Genomic DNA, 26,203 nt, shown 5'->3' with positions numbered 1-26,203 from the left:
AAAACCAACCCCCCCCCCCCAAATCCTTCTTCTGCATAACTTCAGCAAACATACAAGAAGTATGAGCATTAGTTTAAAAGAAACCCCAAAAAAACACAAACCCTTAGCCTTGAATCTTGTTAACATCATTACAGTTATATTCTACAACAGTAGCAAGAAGAGGAAAATTACTACGAATTAACAACAACAATTCCTATATTTAATGTTATTTAAAAATCAAAGTGTTACCTAAGGCAATTACCTTGCAGCCTTTTAATATCTACAGGGAAAAGCCTAAGGGAAAATAATTGACTTTGCTAATTTTACCCTTGGCAATTATAAAATAGCTCTGCATTTCATTATGACTACAGAATTTCACATCTAATTGTCAGCCCCGAGAGAAGCACAGAGATAAATGCATCATACACAAGCTTAGACAAGAGTTTAACAGCACAATAAAATTATCTTGGTACCAGTGGTTTCAGTTAATGTCAAAAACCCCTTTAGTTTAAATTCTAGTCTATACAATAGCTATGCATGTCTATAAAGGTTACAGCCTACCATGGTCAGTACCACATACAATACAATGCTGCTCATTTCATTAGCCAATTTGCTGAGCTACCAAAAAAACGCCAGCAAAAAAGTGGTACTGTGATTTTACTTTGTACATCAAAGAAAACAAAACATTATGAAGGAAAAAAGTCACAGTTATTTCACACTGCTGAAAAACAGATGCCAGATTTGAAAATTCATCATTTACAAAAGAATAAATACAGTATGTTTAAATCATTGCACCTGTCAAGAGATTTCTATAGCTTGTACTTCAATTTTTCTAACTTCACCAGTAGGGTTAGACGTATGAAAAAGAATAATTTACTAAGTCAATCAGTTTCCATAATGGCATCCCACTTATCGTATGTAGAAGCTATGAAAGTATTTAGATGTCAGAAAAATGAAAAAAAGTGCTAAAATGTTTTGGCAGAATTTTCCGACATGCAGTATAATGATTGCTTTTAAAAAAAAAAAAAGTATTTCTTTGCACTTGTGCTTCATTTCACTGTAGGCTTGTTTTCTGGCAAGTCTTCAGGGATTATACATTGCTGCTGCAATACTGAATGATGTACTAAATGCAAAGTAATAGGTGCTACATTTTATAAAAGATTCTTCTTATGTTGAAACAAAAAATTGATGTAGGGTTGAATCCTTTGGTCTGTCTTGAGAATCTTACTAAGTACTAAAAAAAATGAATGGATACAAATCAACAATAATTAGTAAAATCAATTGCACCCCATTTTGGTTATGGTATGACTAAAATTTTGCACTATTTAAAACTTTTTTTTAATACTTACTACCAGTTATCACCATAATGGCTTAACCCACTATTCCAGCAGATTGACATCTAATTTTCTGTCTCTTCTCTTGAATCTCAGCTCTATGTTACCAAATGACACCACTTTTGAGAGAAACTGTCACACTTATGATCAAAGCAGTACAGAAATATTCAACTACCATCACGAGGAGCTTCAGCATGAGAATCTAAAAACAATAGACTCCTTAAGCTCAGGATTAAAACTATATTGATTATTGACAATTGCATGCATGACAAACATTTATTTTACATTATGATCTTCAGCGATCTTCAGACATATAAAAAGTACCCCTGCAAAGAAGAATTGTTCTGGAATGGCACACTAAGCTCTTCAGCCATACACGTAGTTACGTGTTACACTAGACTGGTGCAGGGAAACCCAGAAATCTCTCTCCACACCAGGAGGTTTTAAGAACAGGCTAGACAAATGTGTCAAGAATGATTTGGCATAGCTGATCCTGTCTGGGGAAAAGAACCACCAACTATGCAGTCTTAAGGTCTTCATCAGTCTCATTTTCTAAGATCATACATATATACAATTTGTTTGTCATGAAAAACATTTCCCTGTAAAGTTTCAAACGGTGTGGCTGAGCCAGCTGGATTGTAGCTGCTCTTCAGAAGCCAGTACATCCGCGTTAATAGGGTAATCCAATACTCAGGGGCGTCCAAATGCCTAACAAAATAATTTCATTAAGAGTAAAAAGTCACCTGAGCGCTGTGTAGACAAAGAAATGAAGCCTTTTCCCCCAAGAATTCCCCAAGACAGACAAACCTTTCACAAAGCACAAGGTAAAACAAAATAACAAACCAAACACGTCTTCAGCTGGCAGTCTGCCAGAGGTGGTGTAATCCCACATGTCAGGAGGATGCCACTGCACATACGGTAAATTCACCAAATTAACCACTCATCCATTACTACCTATGGCTACACTGCTTCAGAATGTACACTAAAGGCCTCACCACAGTAATTCTATAGGACAGTGATGAACATGTTCACAGCAGCAGCAGCCTGCCAATCTATCTACAGCTACAATGTAAGTATGCTGATTTTTAAAGGATGCTCCATATATACATACATATCATAACTGCTGATTTTTTAAAGGACCTCTTTTTCCGAAGACTCACTAATAGTTACTTGCTCTGGCAGTAGAATAATTTTTTTCTTTTTACCTTGGTATTCTGCAACTGCGCAAGGCTTGTGCAAGCATTTGCTAGAAGAAAATCTCCACTCAAAACAGCCATTTTATTTCCAAACTGCATATCCTTCAGCGGGCCATCGCACGACTTGAGCTCACCAATATTTACTATGCCACGATGCACCAGAAAGGCAGTGTGGATCAGTTCTGTAATCTCGGCCAGACTTCGTTGACTGAAAGCAAAGAAAAAGTAGAATTATTTTTGACACCATGAATAAAAATATAGATTCTTAGGGGAAAAAACCCACAGTACTATGTACCAAACAGGTATTTTATTAATTATTGTGCAGCTCTTCTATTTACTTCTAGAAGCCACAACTGGGAAGTGTTAAGCAGAGAGAAGTATCACATCAGGCCCCTATGTATTTCCAGGTAAACTGCGGGTACCACAGGTTCCATTTGGAGGAACGTTGTCCTTTCTTTGAATTCTTTTGCAGAAAAAAAAAAAAAAAAGGAAAGTAATCAATAGAGTCCTCATGGTGCTTTTTTTTTTGTCTTCTAGAAGCTTGAGGGACACTGACATGAAGAAAATGCCAAGCAGAAAATACTGATGGGAAGGAACAAAGAATGTATCAGCAGGGGAGTCGCGAGCAAGCCGATCCAAACACCTTAAGAATGCTGCAGTCAATGACTACTCAAATTAGAGTTAGAGTAATAACAGGATGCCTTGCAGTTCAATAATACCAAGAGGGAAGGGCGTAGGGGGGAGAGGAAAAACAGCTGAACATCTTAGAACTGTGTACTAATGATATTTCACTGGTTGTTTTAGTCAGAAGAAGCAAAGATGATTATCCAGCAAAGGGGCAGACCCAATTTTATTTGGATAGGCTTACAAATCACTTCTTATTCCACACACAGTGTGCTACATTCTGAATTTAGGGGTTTCAAATCCCTGCGAGAGGCTTGCCCTCTATTTTTTTCATTTTTTTGGAAAAGGCATGAAAAGAGTCATTAGCACAGCCCTCTCCTCCCCTCCTCCCGCAATTCAACCCTGTAGCCCCCAATTGTTAGTGACTGTCACTCCAAGGAGCCCAGAGATGTCACCTTAGCTCAGAACTACAACAGGGCAATGAACAGACATAATAACTGAGCAGGGACAAGGGGAGGGGGGAACAGAGCAACGCACTGGAGCATCCTCTTAATGCTGCAAACCTAGATGCACACAGCCCCCGCCCCCCTTAAACGAAATCTTCAGCACATTCACATCTTTTCTGACTCCAGCAGTTCCCTTTATGTCATGGAGACTTCACATATGAGCAAAAACACAATGCATGCCCTCAACTAGACAGATGACTAAAAGGCCTTGAAGTTCAAATTAAATTGCAACCTGGTACAAAGGCATGTTATGCTCCCTGTGCTTATTCAAAAGTGGCCAAGCACTGATTCATTGACTAACCAAACTGCTCCATACATCCACATACGTATATACCTGCTGCTACATGCTCAGGTTAGATTCTGCATCAATACCGGCACAGAACTGAGTAAATGCGTACTGTTTCCTCTGGACAGTCCAGTGCAGATGTGCTGCACCCACCCCAAACAATATAATCTAAAGTAACCTTCTGCCCCAAATATATCTGACCTGAGAAGAGCCCCAGCAGCCCCGCTGTGTCAGGCCAGTGATCCATGCCAATTAGCAAGCAAGAAGAGCTGGTAGAGCCACACAGCCTGGGCAGGCATGCAAAAGGTAGATGAGTTGGGGGGAGAGGATAAACAGAGGTTCCCAATGTATTTTGTCACACACAAAAAACCTAAGCTGTTTTAAAAGCTGCCTTTACAATTCATAATTTTTGCTCCATGCAGAGAAAAACAATCTGAAAACAAACCAGCTAGCCATTCTCCATATAGAGAACAAAATAGAAGGTTGATGCTGTTTTTTCAAAGAGGCGAGGGAGAAACTCACACAACCTACAGCCGCAGTATTGTAATCATGCTTGGCTCGGCTCTAACAAAGGGTTAATAAAATTTCAAGCTCGGAGAAAAAGACTAACAAGACATCCCGATGCTCCTGCTGTCATTGTCAGGGTAGCCCTTGGAGGAAATGTCCATATCAATTCGGTTTATCAGATGGACAGCTGATCAACATTAAACAGACTTGCTGTGGGCAGATTGAGCCAAGCTACCTGTTATGAATAGCAATGAGAGCCCTCTGCTCCCTGCTGCCGAGCTCTGCCATTTCCGACTGCCGCAGATCCCAGGACATATGGGGATCCCTAGTGACGAGCACATAAAGCTGCAGCTAACTCAAGTGACGGCTCATTTGCCCCAGCTGAAAGCAGGCATTAATATCCTGAGGAGATCAGGCCCGCCTCTGTGACCCCCAACTATTGAAGCAAAACAATGACTGTCCTATTTCTTCTTTTAATAAGCTTTTAATGAAGGAAATCAAAATCCCCTCTTTGACTTCAGCATCGCTCTTCATGAAAAGGTTACACAAATACATCAGTGTCATGCTTTCCAAATGCTCGGGATCTGGATGTTTTCATTTCTTTTTCTGTAATCCGTTTGTTCTCTAAACGGTATTCATATTATTTGTGCTAACGAGAACCATATTAGGCAGATAATCTGCATCCAATTCTGATCTTATACACCGCTCTTCCACCCTCTCTCGCTAGCAAACTAAAAATATAAGAACCAAAGCTATTGCAGAAATCCCAGGCAATAGATTTCTTAATTTTTTTTGTGATAACCCCCATAATACCCAGGCGCAACTAAGAAGTCCACAGTGCTGCTACAGATACAGGAGGGTTCTTGACATGACTCTGTAAAACATCCAACAAAAATCTCCCCACTGTTACTAAGTTGCTATTGAATGGCTAAAGCAACACTATATACAGCTTTCTTGATCTGAAGCACAATTCAGTGATTAAATAATTTTGTATTTGAAAGCAGCTAATCCCAAAATACCAAAAAAATAATGTTTATGCAATGCTGGACTAACAACAACGTATGACAGAGTACAAAAGGGGAAAAAACAGGGCAACAGGATTACAGTCTCCTCCTACTTCCATCCTGTTCCCGCTCCAGAGTCCATGTTCACACAATAAAGAGGTGGTTGCCACAAGAATTACTTACCCAGCCAGGTAGTACTGAAAAAATAGTCAAGATTTTTAAAATACACAAAGTCTCTAAATGGAAGCAGGCTAAGCATAAGGAACGCTTTTTCACAAAACACCAAAATACTTCCATCTGTCTTTCATGGCCTTCACCACTGAAGGAAGAACTCCCTGCAAACCACCACCAACTGCCCCCAAGACTCCACTTACAGACACCATGTTTCAAGAGACAATACTGTTTTGAGCTCCATGCATCCCTTAATCTCCTTTTATTTCCCCACTTTCCAAAAATCAACCCCCATGCACTAAGGTTGTCCCAAAGAGGGTGGTATAGTGGCTTGGACAGTACCTGGGGGACCTAAGAAGTTTTGATGGGTCACAGTCAAACAGGTACAAGTTCCACTGTTAGATGCATTATTTAAACAGAGTTAACTGTGAAGCACAGCTCTCCCTCCACTCCTCAATTAAGAGAATACCAGAATGGCTGAGGTTGGAAGACACCTCTGGAGGTCATCTGGTCCAACCGTGCTGCTCAAGCAGGGCCACCCAGAGACAGTCACCCAGGACCATGTCCAGGCAGCTTGCAATATCTCCAAGGATGAAGACTCCACAACCTCTGTTTCTGTAAACAGGACAACAGAACATATTGGCTCATTACCCTTTCAAGTCAATACTATCTACCACTTCAGTGAATACGTTTCCCCCCGCCATCTTCCAGTCTTTGTTAAGATCCTCAGACTTGTTCTTGGCTCTCTTCTTTTTTCTCTTTACTTCATGAACATCTTAATTCACAGACTTTTCTTGCCTGTGGTGTGTAAAAAGGAGCAGTATGTTAAGTTGCCTCTTGTTTTTCTGCTTTGACTCCTTGTTCTGGCACTTTTAGTACCAGTGTAACTAACCTAAATCTCTGCAAAATGCTTACTATAAAGTATCCCTTAGGTTATAAGCAACTCAAGCTGCAAATGTCATCATGGAAAGTATAAAGGAAACACTAACTTCACAAGTAATTAAAAAACCACTTCAGCAAGGTCAATTGGAGCTATACTGACTCTAGGACTGTGAAACACCAGCTTGCAGGAAAATACTAGAAAAATGCAAAATTAAGCTATATAGACAATTAGATCCTGCAACAAGAAAAACAAGTGCAATTTCTATTCCTCCTCTTTGCTCCCCTCCCCCAGTGAAGTCCCACAGATCACTGACATTCAAGTATGTTTTGGTGAACTTTGATAAACTGCTGAGCAGACTTCAAGAAATCTTTTATATCTGCCGTTATAAACTAATGCAGTAGCTGCAACATCCTGCTGCTGTGACACCAAAGGAAGGAACAGAGGTTTTGTAGAAATCCCACACTCACACAGACACCACATCCACAGAGAAAAATAACTAACTCATGGAGAAACTTTGTAAATATGCTTCTATCTCAAAAAAAATGCATTTCACAATTTTGTTTTGGATTAAAATTTCCTATTTGTATGCCTGGAAGTCTGCCTCATCACAGTATCACCATTACTAATGGTCTTATTACAGAAATGAACATCTCATGCAGATTTCAACACAAACTTTACAGCCTACGCAAAACTATATGAAATGGCAAGGGGGCTTGACAAAATGTTGAAACAAAGTTCTGCAGAGACAAAATAGGTTTTGATAGAAGATTTCCTATGCAACTTTTTAAAATCAATTTTGCAGCATCCCTTCCTGTCATCCTGAATACCCTCTTTGTTGTTTGTATTATCTTTAAAGGCTTGCAGCTATGAAACATTAGCCAGTACAATCTCTTTAAGAGTTCTTATAGGTGACTTCAGTACCTAATTTCAAGCCCTACTCTAAGAAGAAATAATAGCATTTTGCAAAACATATGATGAAACAGAAACATTAAATAGCTCAGTTGTATTGCTGTGAACGAAAAAGTACTTCAGCTTAAAAACTCCTCTGCAGTATTTGCGATGGAAACTCAAGCTCTCAGTAACAGCAGGAAAACTTGAGTCAGTTTACCTTTCATTATCAGCTAACCGTCAGAAACACACTGGTCCTCTGAAAGGATGATAGGCTATGCAAAGAACCATTTAATAATTTAAAATGTTAACAGTAGGCATAATATTTCACAGAAATGGACCACAGACATACATTAGCCACTAAAATCCATATTCTAAAATTTTCAGCAATGAAAGCAACTGCAATGAGCAAAGACAATGAAAAGGATAAATCATAAATTCTTTAATAACCCTTATCATTGAACCTTTGAATTAAAGTGACTAGCAGTATACACCCAAGATTTGAACATTTTCTCTGTGATTGTCAACCCAATAGCTTCCCTTCAAAACACAAAGGATTAATTTGGATGAATACCCTTACATTCAGGATTTTTTAAAAAAATAAATACATTAAAAAATACCAGCATCTATTCCAGTTTAGTGACAACTATAATAATCTAGATATACATCTGTGATCTGAAAAATGAAATAGTTCTTCAGTAGAAAATTACATATGAAAAAGCATTAACTAAAGAATTAAAGTAATAATCTTAAGCACAATGTATTTGGGCAGAACTTGGTATGTGATTTTACTTTTCTTTCCGACCAATAAACAGAAAGAAAAACTTTTGTAAAGACAAGAAGGTGCATACACTAAATTCAAATTCAACCTGTATGCTCTGGTCATTGTGCTGCACCAAGATAACCCACTTAGTTACACAGCAAGAAAGGGCAGCGATTTTTACAGTTCTTTCTTCCATCCACTTGACAAAGTCAATGTCATAGAAACACAGAATCATAGAATCGTTTAGGTTGGAAAAGACCTTTCAGATCATCCAGTCCAACCATTAACCTACACTACCAAGTCCACTCTAAACCAGTCAAGGGTAGACTAGACTAAACCATGTCCCAAAGTGCCACGTCTACCCGTTTTTTGAACGCTTCCAGGGATGGTGACTCCACCACCTCTCTGGGCAGCCTGTTCCAATGCTTGACCACCCTTTCCATGAAGAAATTTTTCCTAATTTCCAACCTAAACTTCCCCTGGCGCAGCTTGAGCCCATTTCCTCTCGTCCTATCGCTAACTACTTGGGAGAAGAGACCAACACCCACCTCACTACACCCTCCTTTCAGGTAGTTGGAGAAAGCGATAAGGTCTCCCCTCAGCCTCCTCTTCTCCAGGCTAAACAACCCCAGTTCCCTCAGCCGCTCCTCATAAGACCTGTGCTCCAGACCCTTTACCAGCCTCGTTGCCCTTCCCTGGACACATTCCAGCACCTCAATGTCCTTCTTGTACTGAGGGGCCCAAAACTGGACACAGTATTCCAGGTGCGGCCTCACCAGCGCCGAGTACAGGGGAACAATCACCTCCCTGCTCCTGCTGGCCACACTGTTCCTGATACAAGCCAAGTTTGCTGTTGGCCTTCTTGGCCACCTGGGCACACTGCTGGCTCATGTTCAGCTGGCTGTCCACCAACACCCCCAGGTCCTTTTTGGCCAGGCAGCTTTCCAGCCACTCTTCCCCAAGCCTGTAACGTTGCATGGGGTTGTTGTGACGCAAGTGCAGGACCCGGCACTTGGCCTTGTTGAACCTCATACAGTTGGCCTCGGCCCATCGATCCAGCCTGTCCAGATCCCTCTGCAGGGCCTTCCTACCCTCGAGCAGATCAACACTCCCACCCAGTTTGATGTCATCTGCAAACTTACTGAGGGTGCACTCAATCCCCTCATCCAGATCATCATCATGGTAATAAAACCATGATTAAAGGAACAATGTATAGTGAGTAACAAATAGCATCAGGAAATTCTCGTTTTCATCCTCGGTGTATAGTCTCTTTTACAAGAAACTAAAGGGCGGGGGGGAAGTCTTTAAACCAGTCAACATGTATGGCAGGTGCTGTGGTTTCACTAACAGGAAAAATGTTCAGGATAAAGCAGCAGATGAGCACAGCACCAAATATTCATTGCATGACCATGACTCATGTATCTGTATCCAGCAGAAAATATCTACCCACTGCTATCCTCTAACAATGTCAGCGACTAAGACTGCTGCGGTTCCTCTTATCTTGGTCACTAAGCTACTGTAGGGCCATCTTCCACCTGAGGGATAATTGAAATTGAAAGACATCAATTCTACAAAGTTTATTGAGTATGCTGTTTAATTGCATTCCTGTCAATCAACCTATTTTTAAACTGGCTACATATCTTACCTCTTTCATCCCTTTCTAGCATCACGAAGTTTTTGAAGTAAAACTTCTACCTATACTCCTTCATGTATTTTTCCTTCTTTATTCTTGAAAATACCTTACATTTTCATTCTGTATCTCCCCCCCCACTGAATATTGCTTAATTTCTTTTCTCCCTAATTTGTCTTCGTAAGCTCTTCCCTCAGCCCATTACAGGATTTGAAAATTTTTTCTGATTTTTAGGGGGCAGACGTTCACTTGAATTTGGCAAGCCAGTTTCCCTAAGTGTTGTGAGTGGTGGGCAGCGGGGGGAGAGGGGCACTTGAAGTCAGGCTCCTGTTCTTCCTCTTAATGCAGGAATTATGAAGAAGGGTTTTGACAGTCTTGACTTCATTGATAATTAATTTAGGTCTACCACAGAACAACCATTTCTCCCTTTGTACTCCGGACAGCAACATGCAACTTAACCAATTTGTATCATTTCTGAACTAGGGCCACTGATGTGCAAAGACGGCCACCTCTGTCTCATTACAGTGTACCTAGGAGCCCTCAAGCCTTAGAGACAGCTGCCTGCACCTGACTGCAAGTGATCCACATTTGCATCATCATCTCCCAGCAAAATGAAGCCCTAACTGGTGTACTTAAGAGTCTGAAGGCTCTGTCTGGCTTACTCCTGTATTTGGCATCAGTGGCCACCAAAGTAACAGTGATCACAACCTACAGCACAGCACATTTTTCTTGTGCTGGATGGCACCATCACAGCAATTCCCCTTTCAAAATGCACAAGCTAAAAGAAAAAAAAATATTGCCAGCCTGGAAGCAAAAGCGTCAATTCTGGGAAGCAGGTGAGAGAATCTAGAAAAAGATCTGGTAAGAATCACTACTCCATGTTCAGTTTAAAAAAGAAAGTGTTAATGAGAGAAGCCAGCAGAAGAATACCACCAGCACTGATAGGTCAAACTGATTTTTTCCAGGACTTGGAGGCACACATGCAGGCTGGGACCAAAAGAAGAGAAAATCAAGAGGAAGCCTGCACAGTAAGCAGTATCTAAGCATTGTAAGATCCAGAAAACCAGTAACAACCCAGCTGAGGAGGAATCCAGGTACACCCTCCATAAAGACAGTCCTTGTCACATTAGGGCTTTTATAGCAAGAAGGATACAAAGGACGTTTTGCAAAGGAAGGGTATTCAAAGAACATTTGCATTGCTCAAACCAGACGCGAGACATGGTAGCAAGCCTAGCCACGTTTTTAAGCCCCCTAGACAAGGATACGAGAAACTTAAATAGCTTCACGTCCTATTTTAGTTATTACAGATTTCATATGCACTAGAAAGTGTTAAAAAGAGACACATCAATTTACTTTTCCTTTTCTTAGAGACCCTTTCTACACTGCTAGGGAAGAAAAAGTAGATTCTAGACATGAACCAGTATTTACATAAATATTGTTAAAAAAAGCTGGCTTTACAGTTTAGGTTTTATGGCTTAACAAATCAAACCAAAATAAAACAAGAGTATTCACCTGAAGATGTAAAAAAAAAAAAATAAATAACAAGATACCTGGAAAAATAGATTTCTTGGATTACTTGAACACTGACGCTAAGAAATCAGTAATAAAAATTAGAGCTACTAATTTATAAGCATATTTTCACATTTATTAAAATTTGGCATTATTAAAATCACATACCATAATTCCCATTTAAAAATCACTGGCTATCCCAATGGGAAGATTCACATTTCCAAAATGAAGTAAAGCTGTCAAATGCAATATTGTCTTTTTATAAGGCAATTATCAAGACTTAAACTTCTAATAAAAGACAACTTGAAATTCTAGTTGGTGTCTGCTATAGATTATATGAACAGCAATGTAGACCATATCAAATACAACATCAAGTCATAACAAAAGCTAAGATGTTTACTTCTTTAAAGAGCTACTTATTATGTAAACAAAGATGCAGATATTACATAAGAATTTACTTTGAATAATGTGTATCAGCAATATAATGTATTGTCACTATCTTGAATTTCTAAAAGGAAATTTCCTAGCTCAAGAAATGTATTCAACTTGAATTCTCTATTGAAACTTCAATTTGCTACGAAGACGTCATATCAGAACTAAAAATTTAGGTATAAGTGAACATGATCTCAATACATTTGTTACATGAAAACAACATAATCAAAACCACAGCAGTATACAAAAACATTCATTATAAAAATGACATATAATATTCATAAGTATATAATATTATACGTAAGCGATATTTTCAACAATAAAACAAGCTGAATCAGTTAGATAAATTAAACAGAAAAATGTGAATAGTCTTTGGAAACTATTCAAGAATATTTTGCTATATGACCAAAAAGCCACAATTCCCCAGTTAAAAAGACTAAGCTGATGAAAACCAAAACAAAAAGCCAAAAACCCATGGCTTAGACAAAGCCAAACCAGATAGAATTCCCTCCCTCTCTAGCTCAAACAAACTGGAAAACTGATAGCAACAAATGTAAATCAGAGAAACTAGGAGAAAGAAAACTGATAAAGGAACGAACAAGAAAATACAGAGATGGACAGGAAGCTGAGCAAAGGCAATTTAAAAAGGATATACTAAAAAACCCTCAAAGACACGAAGAACTGCGTTGGCCCAAGAGGTAAGGGTGGGCATAAACATAACACCACAAAAGCAAGGGATTTTAGAAAGCCTGTTATATTTTTAAGCAATATATTTATACAACCAGGTATAAATATCTTCTAGCCCACTAGTGAATGATAATGCTCATGAACAGCAGTGGTGGTTAAGATTTTATAGTTAGTAGGTCCAGAGACCTTGCACTCAGGAGGGAAGGCAACAGAAAAGCAATGACATAGCTGATAAACAGCAAAGAGAATGAATCATCCTCAATACAGTCAACTGAGCTGGTTCAATATGTTTTACTCAAGTGAAAATATGCACTGAGAAAAAAAAAAAATCAATCAATCAAAAGATCTGAGCTAGAATTACAGAAAGCAGACCATATACATACAGGACAAGGGACTCTCTGGGGAAGAAAACACTCAAGGTTTGGAAAAGGGTGGAAGGAGGGTGAAGGAACACATCATCCCAGACAATCAGCTAAGATATAGGATACTACTGTGGTCAAAAAGGCTAACAGGATCCATTGATGATTTAAGGGGAGAGTACTAGCAAAAGCAGTGTTTCTGTCAACCCTGGGTTTCCAATGCCAGTAAAAATCATTACTGGGAAACTTCAGTCAGGGAGAATTTGGGAAAGGAGAAAAAAGTTTAAAAGAGAGTTACACTAACAATCAGAGTAACAGAAAACATACAAAGCAAGAAACTAAATCTGTTTAATGTAAAGAGAAGGCTGCTATTCAATCTGTAGATTGACTTGGTCACAGCCATTTCAAGAAGGTTTAAGTATCTACACTATAGAAAACAAATTCAAGAGAAGAAAATACTCAAGATTATCAAGCAAAGATAAAATAAGATCCAGGTGAAGGCACTTTCCAAAATCTATTACAAAGAGTAATGATGGACTCTCCAACACTAGCAAAATTGAAGACAACAGCTGATGAAAACCCACTTAGGCGCAAATATTAAAGCTGATTAAAGTGGGGGAAATCCTATGGTCTGTTTTGTATTGCAAGCCAATCTGACTAGCAAAATGGTGTGTCTCAGTTATTCATGAACCATAAAGCCACGGGAAGGAAACTTTTCAGAAAATAAACAAAAGACTTAGATTTGGCAGCAGTTAATGTTGTCCCTGTATCTGAAAACTTACTATTGGCCAGCAGCCCATTTTCTTTTAAGGAAGTATAGATGCTTTCAGCATTGGGATTTCCAAATGCATTTATTTCGGCCACCTTATTCAGGAGACACATCAGAACCAGAGCCACTTTGCCCATTACAGTTACCTGCCATTCCCAGTGCGGGAGCATCTAAAGCCACCAGCAGGCTGGGAACTACAGGTATATTGAGTTTAATTCTATCTTACTGCACATAGAGAACAAACATTTCAAAATTTATTTTAAGCAAGTTCTGCAAGAGGAAACAACCTACATTCAGGATTCATGTCTGTCTTCACACATTTAGGTATCCACACTGGTAATGCAATGTGTTTGGCGCTGTACTAACCTGGGAATACATGCAAGTATTCCCACAAAGAACAGGAGATAAAGGAAAACAAAGACCATCTACAAAATTATTTTATGTATATAAGGGTGTGTATTTTACCTAAGTATACATATTTTCTTTAATTACAGTTTTCCATATAACCATTAGGGGGTTCTAGCCATGCAAGTCACATTTATTAAAGGCAGCATGTCAAATAAGAGTTGACAATTACAGGCTATATCAATACACATTATGCCAGATGGTAATGAGCCATACACAAAGGGCCAGCCATCCAAAATAATCACACCATTTTCCGCAGAAATGTTGAAGAGGTTATGGTTTATTACACAGTGCTCATTAGATATACAGTGGCAGCATTAGCAATTTTTCCTTCATTTGTGTCTCATTTAAGACTCTGCCCCCACAAGCCCATTCAAATTAGTACACAAGGTTAAAATCATTATGGTCATAGGGAAAAAAAAAAAAGTTGTATTTTTATTTTACGGTAATGGTGGATCAAAGGTCCCTCGAATCTATTATTCTTTCAACTATTATCTAACACAAGATACTAAAAAGAATTAAATTCACTGTCATTTGCCATGAAGAAAGATAGCCTATTTTAAATGAGCAAACTCAGTATTAATTAATTAATCAATAACACTAAGCAAAAACAACAGTTAGGTTGTGACACAAAGTGACAAAAGTCATAAAACTAAAAGTTGAAACTGAACTTTCATCCTTGGCTTTGAACTTTCTCATCTGTGCTTCAATTTGCTGCTTTAACAGCATGGAAAGTGTCCAAAAGGCAACTCATCTTTCACAGCAAGTTGGAAAAATGGTTGTCTCAAATAACTAGAGCGCCATCTCCGAGCAAACACCTATAAGATATGATTTAGAGTACCTTTCTACCCAGCTGCGTATGTTGACTTCAATATGCAATGACTGTTGGAGACATTCATTTTCCTGCCCTTCTGTGTTGATAGAAGGTATGTGGGTGAAAGGATGTAATGGGGCAAATGTGAATGTTTGTCAGCACAAGCAAGGATACGTTTACCGCTTAGCAACATGCAGATGTCCCCCAGACTGTCCCCCAGACAGCCAGCATTTGGAAGTCAAAAAACTGCAAGAGGGAGGGAGGACTTCAGCAGTGGACGTGCCACCTGACAAACATGACTGCAGAGAACCAGCTTTTCAGTCCAAGCTCCTCTACTGAAGCATGCAGAGCATCACTCAGAAATCTGGATCTCGCATCAGGCAGCCACCCGGCTCACAAGGCCAGGATATCCTTACATCTCCTTCCACGGCCACTCCTGCTGAGCTATTCTGCTGTTACACAAAATGCTGTATTATTCATTCAGCCAGACGGCAAAAGACTGAAAGAAGTCAGTCAGTCTCCAGGAGATTACGCGAGAGAAAGGTGGGACACCTGGACTCCAGTTTCTGCTCCACAAAGTTACTGGAAGGGAAATGACATTACATACCTAGGCATTCCTGACCTAGGTGTCCTATATCCCTCTGTGAAGAGGATTTTTTTCTGAAAATTCAGACAGAGGAGTACTGGATATTTGCATCCTTTCAAATACTTGAGGGAGCCATACCTGGACTTCCTGCATCTTCACTGAATGCTTAGTCGGTGGCCAAAGAACGTGGAGCAGTGTTAACAGCACATCTCCAGTTTGGGAATCCCACCTAGGTAATTTCCTAGTTAAACTAGTCAACAAATCTTATCTGTGTTTTGCAACTGTTTGATAGATAAAAAACATGTTTTGTTTGATAGATAAAAAGCACGTTTTATTTAATAGGGTGTTAAAAAAAAAAAAAACCAAGCCTGCAAAACTAAAAAGAATTCCATTAATTCCAGGCAATGCAAGTCTATGGTAACTGAACAGCTATGCTGACAACTAAATACAGTAAACAGTTTTCTATCAATAACAGTATTTTGCATCAAGTTCGTTCTACTGCCTGCCATTTGTACAGTTCATTTTATTACTGACAAAACTACTAACCCCAACAAGGTGGCATTTTTGCAGGCAGACACCAGCAAATATGAAACAAATATCAAACCTGTGCAACGTGAAACAAACACAAGCCCCTGACTCATTATAAAATCCAAAGGGCATCAGGCTAATTTAAAAGTCTAAGCAGAACACAGCAAACATTACGCACAAGTTTTATATAGTTATTCTCATGCTAAGTTTCCAGACAATTTAGAGGAGGTTTAAATTCTCTAATCTTGATTCAAAAATGGAAAACCAGTGGCCAGTTCCAAGAAAGCTGATCACAAGCAAGCCCACCTCTGCCCGTCTACCAGTGGTCTAGAAACAATAGAACCACCACTGTTTCCTCAAGCCAGCAGTACTACATTTTAAAAAACTGAAGGTATAAATAAGACATTTGAACCTGATGGAGTGGAAGAAGAGCAAGCCAAAAGAAGAGTTTAAAACGGAGCTAGCATAAAGGTCTTCTTTTTGGCTTACTGAAGTAAACAAGTTGCAGCTATTGTAAACAGGAGTCTAAAAAAGGCAAAACAGGAGGTGATCAAAAGCTTTGGCAACAGCTGCTGTAGCACAGCCTTGGAAAAAAAGGGATGGTAGGATACCATGATGCAAGGAAAGACAGTAAGACTTAGAACTGAACAAGGTATGTTGATGAAAAAACTCAAAAGATGAGGTATGAACTAAAGGATTAATTTGTGGATTGGATGACAGTGCCGTCACCAAAGCAGAAATCAAAAGGAACATGATGATGGAAAAAAATAACATATTTTGTTACGGAAATGATCAAGATTCCTTCCCTTATGATGGCAGCATGTGTCAGCCAGACTGCTTATGGAACAACTAGGCACCACCCAGGTTGCCCATCCATCCAGGATTACCCAGGTTTGCTCTATAGGGCCTTGACAAGTATCCTCCAATCATATCTCATGCATCTATTCCATAACAAACGTCACATCATGGTTTAAAAATTGTTTTGACTATTCTGTGTTCTATTTAACCAAAATACTTAAATACTTGCACTAAAACCAAGTGCAAGGATATGAAGGGAAATAAAAGGTCTCACTTGCAGGTAAATGGAAGAAACAGGCTACTAACAATTTTATGACCATACTTTCCTCTTACTTTATATTAGTTATTTCTCAGCCCTCTAAGACTTTGAAGCATGGCTATGATCTTATTTGCAATGACCATAGGAGACTGTTTGAACCAACATAACAGAAATTCCCATTACTGTGTACTGTCAACTATGCAGAGACCACCAGCATGACTTATCACTCCAAGTATTTCTCTGAAATATCTCTGAAGAGTTTGTCTATAATTGTATTCAATGTAGCTGAAAGTTAAGGTGCAGTAACCTTGACATTAAAGCTCTGCTACTAATGACACTTGAAATACATGGAACGTTTTTATGCAAGAGAAAAGAAGGTAACTTTTTTTATGCAGTGAAGAACGAACACCTGATAAATGAGCAGTCCTGTTAAGAGAATAGATTGTTCATATGTCTAACTGCACAGGAAAAAGGCATTAAAAAAATAAAATGTGAATCATCAAAATACAGTATACCAGACAGGGTTGGGGTTTATTTTATATATATTTTTTTTTTAAAATCATACTTGTATAAAACATACTGTATATTCTGAAATACCAATAAATATCCAACACACAGAGGGGAAAAAAAAAATCAAAACATACACTGCTTGCACAACCACAGATACCTCTTACTATCAAGGAAACTTGTCCTATTCTGAACAGCTGTAACTACATTTATGTTAGTCAGCAATTAAAAGTACAGTTATCACACCTGCTCTCCTCTCCCCTCCTGAACTTTCAATGTTTGGAATTGGATAGGGGCATTAATACCATATATTAAAATGGTTTATTATAGGAATGTTTTTGCTTTTCACAAAGCAGAAGTACGCGGCAGATGGATATTGCCTGCCATGTACAAGGAACGAGACTAATAGCTAAAGGGAGACGGCAGACTTCTCGGAGACCTTGCCCCTTACACCAGGTGTGTTGACAGAATCGCCAGCAGGGAAAGGATAATAAACCTTTTGGAGCAAGGCACCAACTGCTGCTTCTGGGACCATATCAGCGTGGTTGCAAGCATTTGGGGTTGTTGATGTCTGCGAAGTTTTATCATTATTATTAGAATATATTTTATACAAATGGAGTATCGCATGATATTGAGAAAATGTGTCTTTTGATGAAAACCCCTGCCTACTATTATACCATTGGCATAATTTTCATCCATTTTTACCTTATTTACAGCAGTTCTATAAGGTATCTGAAAATCTCATGCTTTCATTTTTTGGTCCTTTCATCCCAGAATGATTCAATCTACATATTTTAATAAGGGGTAAAATGACATCAACCAATTCAAGCAACATTAACCCCAAGTGAGTGATGGCAGAGAGACAGCTATATGCTAATAAACCACCTTCAAGAACAAACTTAATTTCTGCAGAATTCCTAACCAAGTCCACAAAATAGGATCATTTATTGACAGCAGCCACTACTGTAGTTTTGCTAAAATTCAATTTGCTGACTGGAACAGCACATGAATTTAGCTGAACTTTTTGTACTGGTTTTGTTGCATAGATACCAGAAGCCAGAATGAAATTGCAGCTGTAAGAGCCTGAAGTAAGCTTTCCACAGAACACTGTTTTGGTGAAACATAACAATTATGAGAAAGCAATCAGAAATACTGCACAGTATCTGAAACCTTCTTATGTTTCTTCCCTTTCTGGAAATATTAGATGCACGATTTATTTGGCTGCATCTTCTCTTTCCACAAAAATTTACACAAGTTTGGCCAAGTCTTTGGAAAAATTAAAAACTACAACTGCAAATACTTTAATGGACTTCAAGAGTTGGGCAATCAAGCTCCCAAAATCTCACGTGCACCAAACATGCTCCATAATCATGCTGTCAGTGCTGACCAGAAGTTTTCAATTGCTGCAAACCCTAGAAAAAAGCATCATCTTTCCGATTTCTCTTTTGACTGCCCTAAGCACCTTCTCAAATACAACACGGTTAGAATACCATGCTGTATTCATATTCTTGAAATCTTTATCCCTAATTCTCTAGCACCTTATTCCTCTTCTCAAATCACCGATCAGTGTCATACATATTTCTAGTAACTTAGATACAACCATTATCTCCAAATCTGGACTTGCTAGTCTTGTAATCCATCCATACCTAAAACCTTCTATTAACTTAAGTAACAATTTAACTTTCCTCTTATTCTAATAGCCAAGGTCAACATAACAGGGACTAATATTTTCCATTCCAATCTGAATTCCAATCTCACTGAAATATCATCCCATGCCCATTGAAAATGGTTAAGCAAAGATGATTAATTTTTATTAATGAGTCAATTCCATCAGGTTAATTCTTGCTATTGTTCCTTAGTAATTTCTCTTCCACTACTGCATCAAATAAAAAAAAAAAAAACTGGCTTTGCTTGTGAAGATGAAGATCTACCATATGAAGATGTCAGCATGCACTTTTATTTCAGTCAATGTCTACTTAAAAAGGAGTCAGTCAAAAAATTTTTCTCCCAATCCAGCTGTCACTCCCTGAAGAAAATTCAGTTTCTGAAATAAAGAATCTTTGATCTGACATTCTTTACCAGAATTCAAGTTAGAACCCTTTCTCCCCACTTTCAAAAAGAAAACAAACCAACACAACAACAACAAAAAAAACCTACATGAAAGGTTCTTAGGCAATCTTCTCTTGCCTCTCTTCCTGTTTTTCCTGCCAAAGAAAATTTCTTATTACCTTGAACATTCCTGGCTATAGCACTGCAATAAGTGATAACTTCTCTCTCTTTCTTTGCATTTTCCTTAGATACTTGCTGTCTGTATGTGCTCACATGCCCACCTTTACACTGGAATATATTACAAATAACCAAGTTTCTCTGTCCAGCAACACAATACCCTGTCTACACCACCCACAATAATATGCTGCTTATTTTATTATTATTATTATTGTTTGCTTTAGAAGCATCTCAGAGCTATCAAATTCCACACGAAAATCGACTGCAAGTTAAAGGCCAGGTACCAGTGAAGTGATAAGAAATATTCATTCACTTAATGTATAATGTGATCAGGGTCCAGAACACGCCGTTATTTCAAGTGGAAGGGAATGGATGTTGTATAGTCTTTATACACTCTCATGAACTCTAAGCAAAAAAGGATACCTTCTGAGCTAGGAGGGCATCATTCATTAGCAGTCAGGCCCACTCTTATTTATGCTCAACCCCAAAGCAATCTATTGCCACCACAGAGACAACATATTCCCCCATACATCAAAATATGCCAAAGATCAGTACATATTTCTGTACACATATACTTGCGGAGTATAATGAAGACCTTCTCCTCAATTCCACCCCAGCAGATGAAAAATTTTATAATATCCTCAGTTATGTTATGTCAGAGTACTGACTGAATCATAATAAGAAAATAAATTAATTGGTACAGTAAGCCTTGTAATACTTAACTTCATATTGCTACAATTTCCCCAGTATTGCAGAAATTTGTATTGAAACTGCATAATTGCATTGTAAAATTTGTCAAGGGAGAAGCTAATAGGTTGTGCCTGGGAAGAGGACAGCTGGTACTTCAGCAGATGGGAAAGCATGGGAGATATTTTGGGACTGTAGGACAAATAAATTACATAAATATAGTTACTTAAGAACTTGCTGTGAAGCAATTGGTTATATTGACATCGTAGTTCTGAGGGATAAGCAGTCCCCAGAGCTGTTAAGCTGTTATGTGCTTTCATCACAGTACTGGATTGTGCTTAGGTGATCGTTGGAAATTTCTCTTCAAATTTTTTTTTTTAAAAGAAAATGGGAAAATTCTTGAGCAGAAATTTGTTGCAAGGGGAAGATTTTACAACTAACCACCAAAGAACAGGTCTGGCAAAGTGCTCTGGTGCATGGAGATGTCATGCCCCAGGAAGGCTGTACTAGGTCTTGTTACCCACAGGTCATCTGGCCTTTCTTTGAAAAGTTCCCATGAGGGTGAAGGCAGGACTTTGTTGCTCCCACAGCTGCTCCTGACCCACTGCAGAATTTAATTAGTGCTGCTCTGGTTTTTTACGCTACGCTGCACATGGTGGCAGTCCAGTACTCACTTCACAAGCAGCGGGAGATGGAAGCTCCAGGAAAAGGGTGGGCTGGACAGACAGCAGGCAGCATTATGGTTTCTCCAAGGTAAGCCATCCTTACACTGCTTTCTATGATACTGAAAGTGACTTCCTTTTTTAAAAAAAACCAACATGACCCCTTTGTAATGTACATACCAAGTTTACCTTGCTCAGCTATCTAGTGCTAAGCAGGCTTATTTTGAACAAGGTTTGAGTCCATAACTCTCCACAGTCTTTGATTAGCTTTCATGCAGTGCCTTCTGATTTATTCTACAGCATACGGAGAGGACCTTTTCATATTCAACACAAAATTGCTGTATTTGCACATGTTGTGTATGCTGAAAACAATAAAAAGTTAATGAAGAAAAGTACTGGTTGTAATGAATTAGTAATATTGTTAGATTTGTATTTGGAGTTGATTTTTATTGTTGTGGGTTGAAGATGATCAATAGGAATATGTAATCAAGTTGTATGTGCTTTTCATCTCCTGAGACTCATATTGTAAATGAGATGAAGAATCTCACAGGATTTATCCTGGAGAGCAAAAACTAAATAGAATAATTTAGAATAATCACTTAGATTTCCTCTCAGTAAAAGCTACCAAGGACTGGGAAACAAAATTATACCTTTCTTAAAAATTATAGAGGACACCACTGCTCATATTTTGAGATACTTTTCCCATTGTCTTTTAAACAAATAATTTTGTCAAGAGCATTCTATTTCTTAATGCACTTAGACATTGAATATTTTAGGACCACGCATTTTCTCTACCAGTTCATTAGCTAAGCTTTTAGAGTACACTGTAGTTGGGATACTGCACCGTCACTGAAAGCCAGCCTTCCAGAAGATAGGAATAAGAACAGTAAGTCCCAAAGGAAATCATTTTTATGATAAAGAGTCCTAATGTGCCCCAGTAAAGGTGAGGATTGATTGTTATGGCCTATTGTTACTATAATTAGAAGTCAAACACCAATTAGCAGTTCCATTAATAAGATTAATCTCGGCAATATCTGCAGCTGAGACCCAGGGCTTGTGTGCAATAAGCCAGTGTGAATTTAAAGTGCAAAAGCTATTCTGCACTAAAACTCCCAGTTTGAATACTTACACCAGACAAAAGAAAAAAGCTCTGCCTTTTTTGAGTTCCTACATACACTATTGGTCTTACTACATCTTTCTCATTTCTTGCTTTTCATTTTGTTTAAACACATTCTATCATAATTTACATCATTGATGGGGATAGGTTTAATGCAGCATGAAGTCTCCCAAACTCTGGTTCACAGCTACTCCCTCTGCATTGCACCAGGTCAGGGTAAATCTAATTTAGTTTTCCACTACTAGTAAACTCAGACAAGTAGCAATGGGAGAAAAAACTTCTTACAAATACGGAAGTACTCTTCACATGACAGGAGTCCATGATAAAGTTAGGCATCATTTATTTACTTCAAAATATGAAGGTAAGAAACAGTCAAATCCAATCTTCCAACTTAATACACTATACAGTTCAGAGTACAGAAACTGAAAGAATGGCAAGGTCTGAAGATGAGGCAAGAAGTCATACATTCATGCTCTTTGTATTTTTGTAGGTACCAAAATCATCATTTGTATGATCACTCTTTGATTTTATTTCATCCGAGTTTTGTCTTTTACAATAACTCTCAAACAGAATTTGTTCACAGATAAACCTACAACATGCAAGGTAGAAAGAAGGCTTTTATAAAATTTAGTAGCAAACAGGTCAAGGCAACCTCTAAGTGTCACACTGTAACAATACAATTAATCTCACCTTCACCAAAATTTACTCATGTTTGCCATGGCTTATTAGCCAAGAGGCTTTGTAATGGATTTGCGTTTCCCTTTCTTCCTTTTAAAGGAAGACTATCTGATTTCTTTACGTAGAACTATTAATCGAATACAGATTTATGTGGAGACACATTTCAGTTGGAAAGCATTTAAACAATTATGAAAAATTAAAAACATCTTTAAGCTTCTCTACAGTAGAAAGAATTTGCCGGCAAAACTTTACTGGTGAGCTGAGCAAGTGAAGATACAGCTTACACAGTAAAAGACCTCCTTTGCCAGAGTAACATTTACCTGTTCCTAAGCTAGAAGGTAGCCCTTTGCTATTGTAGTCATCTACTCCAATTGGAGATGTGACAGTCTTCTGAGTCAAGAACAGCATTATCATCTCTTAGCTGTTTGGTCACATTTGCAAGGACAGGACAGAGGCTACTTGCCAATAATTGGAGCTCTCGGGGAATGCAGAGCTCAAGGTGCACATCCTCATGGAGTATTTATTCTGTTTATCACTAGAAGTGAAACTCCTTTTACATTTTCTCAATTTCCAGAGAAGGCGTGCTCACACCTCATATGCTATTACGCTAAATACACAAAGTGGAGTATTGCCATTTCAGATGCCTCTCAACCATAAAATCCCAGTTCAACAGCAGTCCAGGACACATGCAGAAGTTAACAAACCAATGTCCATTTGTGTAAATGTGTGCAGACTACAAGTCTCAAAAGTGTACTATAACAAGTATAGAGCCTCTACATTTTTGACTATGCTAGTCCATACTTAACTTCCCAGACTGAAGTTGTCCAAGGACCATCATTCACATAGCTTCAGTTCCCTGGAGGCAGTCTGATTGCCTTTCATGCATACAGTAATTAAAGACTGCTCTAACAAGCACAGCATCACCTCCGTTACGCCTGCCATGGCATGGGTTTTGGAGAAAGAACAGATAAAGCTGCAGATGGTGAGCTGTCACCTGTGAGAAATGGAAGAGATTCCTAGTGTTCCCACTAACACACAGCAACTTTTGGCAGCGTATCCCTAAGACAGAGATGACCTTTATGCTTGTGTTCTCATAATAGGCCTTGACACAGCCCATGTTACTAATTCTGAAAATCTTGGGATGGAAAGTTCTTCGGATATTTCAGCTCTCAGATGACCGTAAGGACACCTAACAGGCTAAATTATGCCAACATCAGTGTGGCCTCTTGTAAGCTACATATTCATGAATGCACACCAACTACAGCATTAAACACAGAGCATGAGGCTAAAGGCAGGGGTAGAAAGTTCACTCATCTGTTTGAAACACATTTTGATTATCACCTTGTGAAGAAGACTATGTTCTTGAAAGACCTGACGTTCAGGAAGAAAGCTAGATGAGTCTGACCTCATTGTTGACTCTGCTTTGAGCAGGAGGTTGGCCTGCAGACCTTCTGAGATCCCTTCCAACCTGAATTATCCTATGAACCTAGATGTACTATCAGCAGCATCTGGTTTACCCTGAAAGGAGGGTAATGGAAGGCTGAACTTTCTCTGAAGATGATGTAAAGCTCTTTGGAATCCAGGGGAAGGAAATTAAGTTAAGGCAAGGCTTTGTTTTCATATCTAGCAATGAAAAGCTGGGAGTAAGCTAGATGGAACTGCAAAGGGACAGAGCAGTATGTCCTCTGTCCTTAGGGTCCTTAGAATGACGCCTACCCCTTCCTGACTTCTTTGCAACCAAAAAAACTTCCAGAAAAAAAGCAACCAATAGGTGAATGAACCCTCTGGTTAAGATCTGGTATTTCTTGGAGACCTTTAAGTTGCAAACAAATAAGAACAAGATGATCTTGGCATAGCCACAATGACAAACAGCAAGTGAAATCAGACCCTGTGACATGTGTGCGTGTATCCAAAAAAGGGTACCCAGGGCACTTAGTAAGAATTGCTACTGGAACCCAACAAGTGAAGGATCCATCACTCTAACAAGGTGCTGCCAACTTCCACTTAAATTGGGCTTTTGTTGGAAGCAGCATCAATGCTGGTTCCAAACCATTACTAAAACACTAAATAAAAGGAGTATATGTTCATGATCACTGTCACTACAGTATTATCATCACTCTTCCAAGCAACAGGAAAAATTCTAATTCAGAGACAAATTTATCCAGCGAGTACCTTCTGCTTGTAGGAAAGCATGTTCATCTTGCAAGAGATGAATTCCTGGAGCTTTAAAGGCCAGCTGCATCACTCTGAGGGAGAAGATGCAGGGACAGAGCCCAGTATTGATAACACCAATCCAGCAATCTGTTTATTGGATTTACCAGGTTTTAGTAGAGATCTGTCACAGTACTTCTGATATTCCATGTCTTTGCTTGTCAGTGACCATGGGATCCACCAGTGTGAATGCACAGGCAGATTTAACTGAAAAAAAGGATTTTTTTTTTTTAAACCTCTGACAAGCATCCAAGGAAATCTGCAGAGCTGACTCAATGGATGTCAGTGCTAGAGGGTATTTTTGAAACTGGCACTAATAATTAAAAAAAAAAAAAGATGCAAAACATGAGAGGGAGAAGAAAAATAACTTGCTGTATCACAGCCAAGGATACTGAGGCCTGAAGAGATGGCATAAGTTTATTCTTTGGTGTCACTTGCATTTTAAGCTGCAAAATAGAGGCTATGTTTAATATCTTTATCAACGATCTGGATGAGGGGATTGAGTGCACCCTCAGTAAGTTTGCAGATGACACCAAACTGGGTGGGAGTGTTGATCTGCTCGAGGGTAGGAAGGCCCTGCAGAGGGATCTGGACAGGCTGGACTGATGGGCCGAGACCAATTGTATGAGGTTCAACAAGGCCAAGTGCCGGGTCCTGCACTTGCATCACAACAACCCCATGCAACGCTACAGGCTTGGGGAAGAGTGGCTGGAAGGTGCCTGGCCAAAAAGGACCTGGGAGTGTTGGTGGACAGCCAGCTGAACATGAGCCAGCAGTGTGCCCAGGTGGCCAAGAAGGCCAACAGTATGCTGGCTTGTATCAGGAATAGTGTGGCCAGCAGGAGCAGGGAGGTGATTGTCTCCCTGTACTCGGCGCTGGTGAGGCCACACCTGGAATACTGTGTCCAGTTTTGGGCCCCTCAGTACAAGAAGGACATTGAGGTGCTGGAGCGTGTCCAGGGAAGGGCAGTGAAGCTGGTGAAGGGTCTGGAGCACAGGTCTTATGAGGAGCGGCTGAGGGAACTGGGGTTGTTTAGCCTGGAGAAGAGGAGGCTGAGGGGAGGCCTTATCGCTTTCTCCAACTACCTGAAAGGAGGGTGTAGTGAGGTGGGTGTTGGTCTCTTCTCCCAAGTAGTTAGCGATAGGACGAGAGGAAATGGCCTCAAGGTATGTCAGGGGAGGTTTAGATTGGATATTAG

At 39.2% G+C, this 26,203-nt stretch overlaps 1 protein-coding gene across 1 annotated transcript in view; it reads right to left on the bottom strand.

Moving 5' to 3' along the window:
- Positions 1 to 26,203, bottom strand: part of PDSS2 (decaprenyl diphosphate synthase subunit 2) — a 122,808-nt gene that overhangs the window by 41,224 nt on the left and 55,381 nt on the right. The window contains exon 3 of the mRNA XM_075708148.1: positions 2,519 to 2,717. Within this exon, the coding sequence (XP_075564263.1) occupies positions 2,519 to 2,717 (199 nt within the window). The remainder of the gene's footprint in view (positions 1 to 2,518; positions 2,718 to 26,203) is intronic.

This window comes from Pelecanus crispus, chromosome 3 (genome assembly GCF_030463565.1).
Source record: "Pelecanus crispus isolate bPelCri1 chromosome 3, bPelCri1.pri, whole genome shotgun sequence".
In the NCBI taxonomy this organism is placed as follows: domain Eukaryota; kingdom Metazoa; phylum Chordata; class Aves; order Pelecaniformes; family Pelecanidae; genus Pelecanus; species Pelecanus crispus.
The sequence above is the reverse complement of the archived record's forward strand: the minus strand, read 5'-3'. Positions and strand labels throughout refer to the sequence as shown.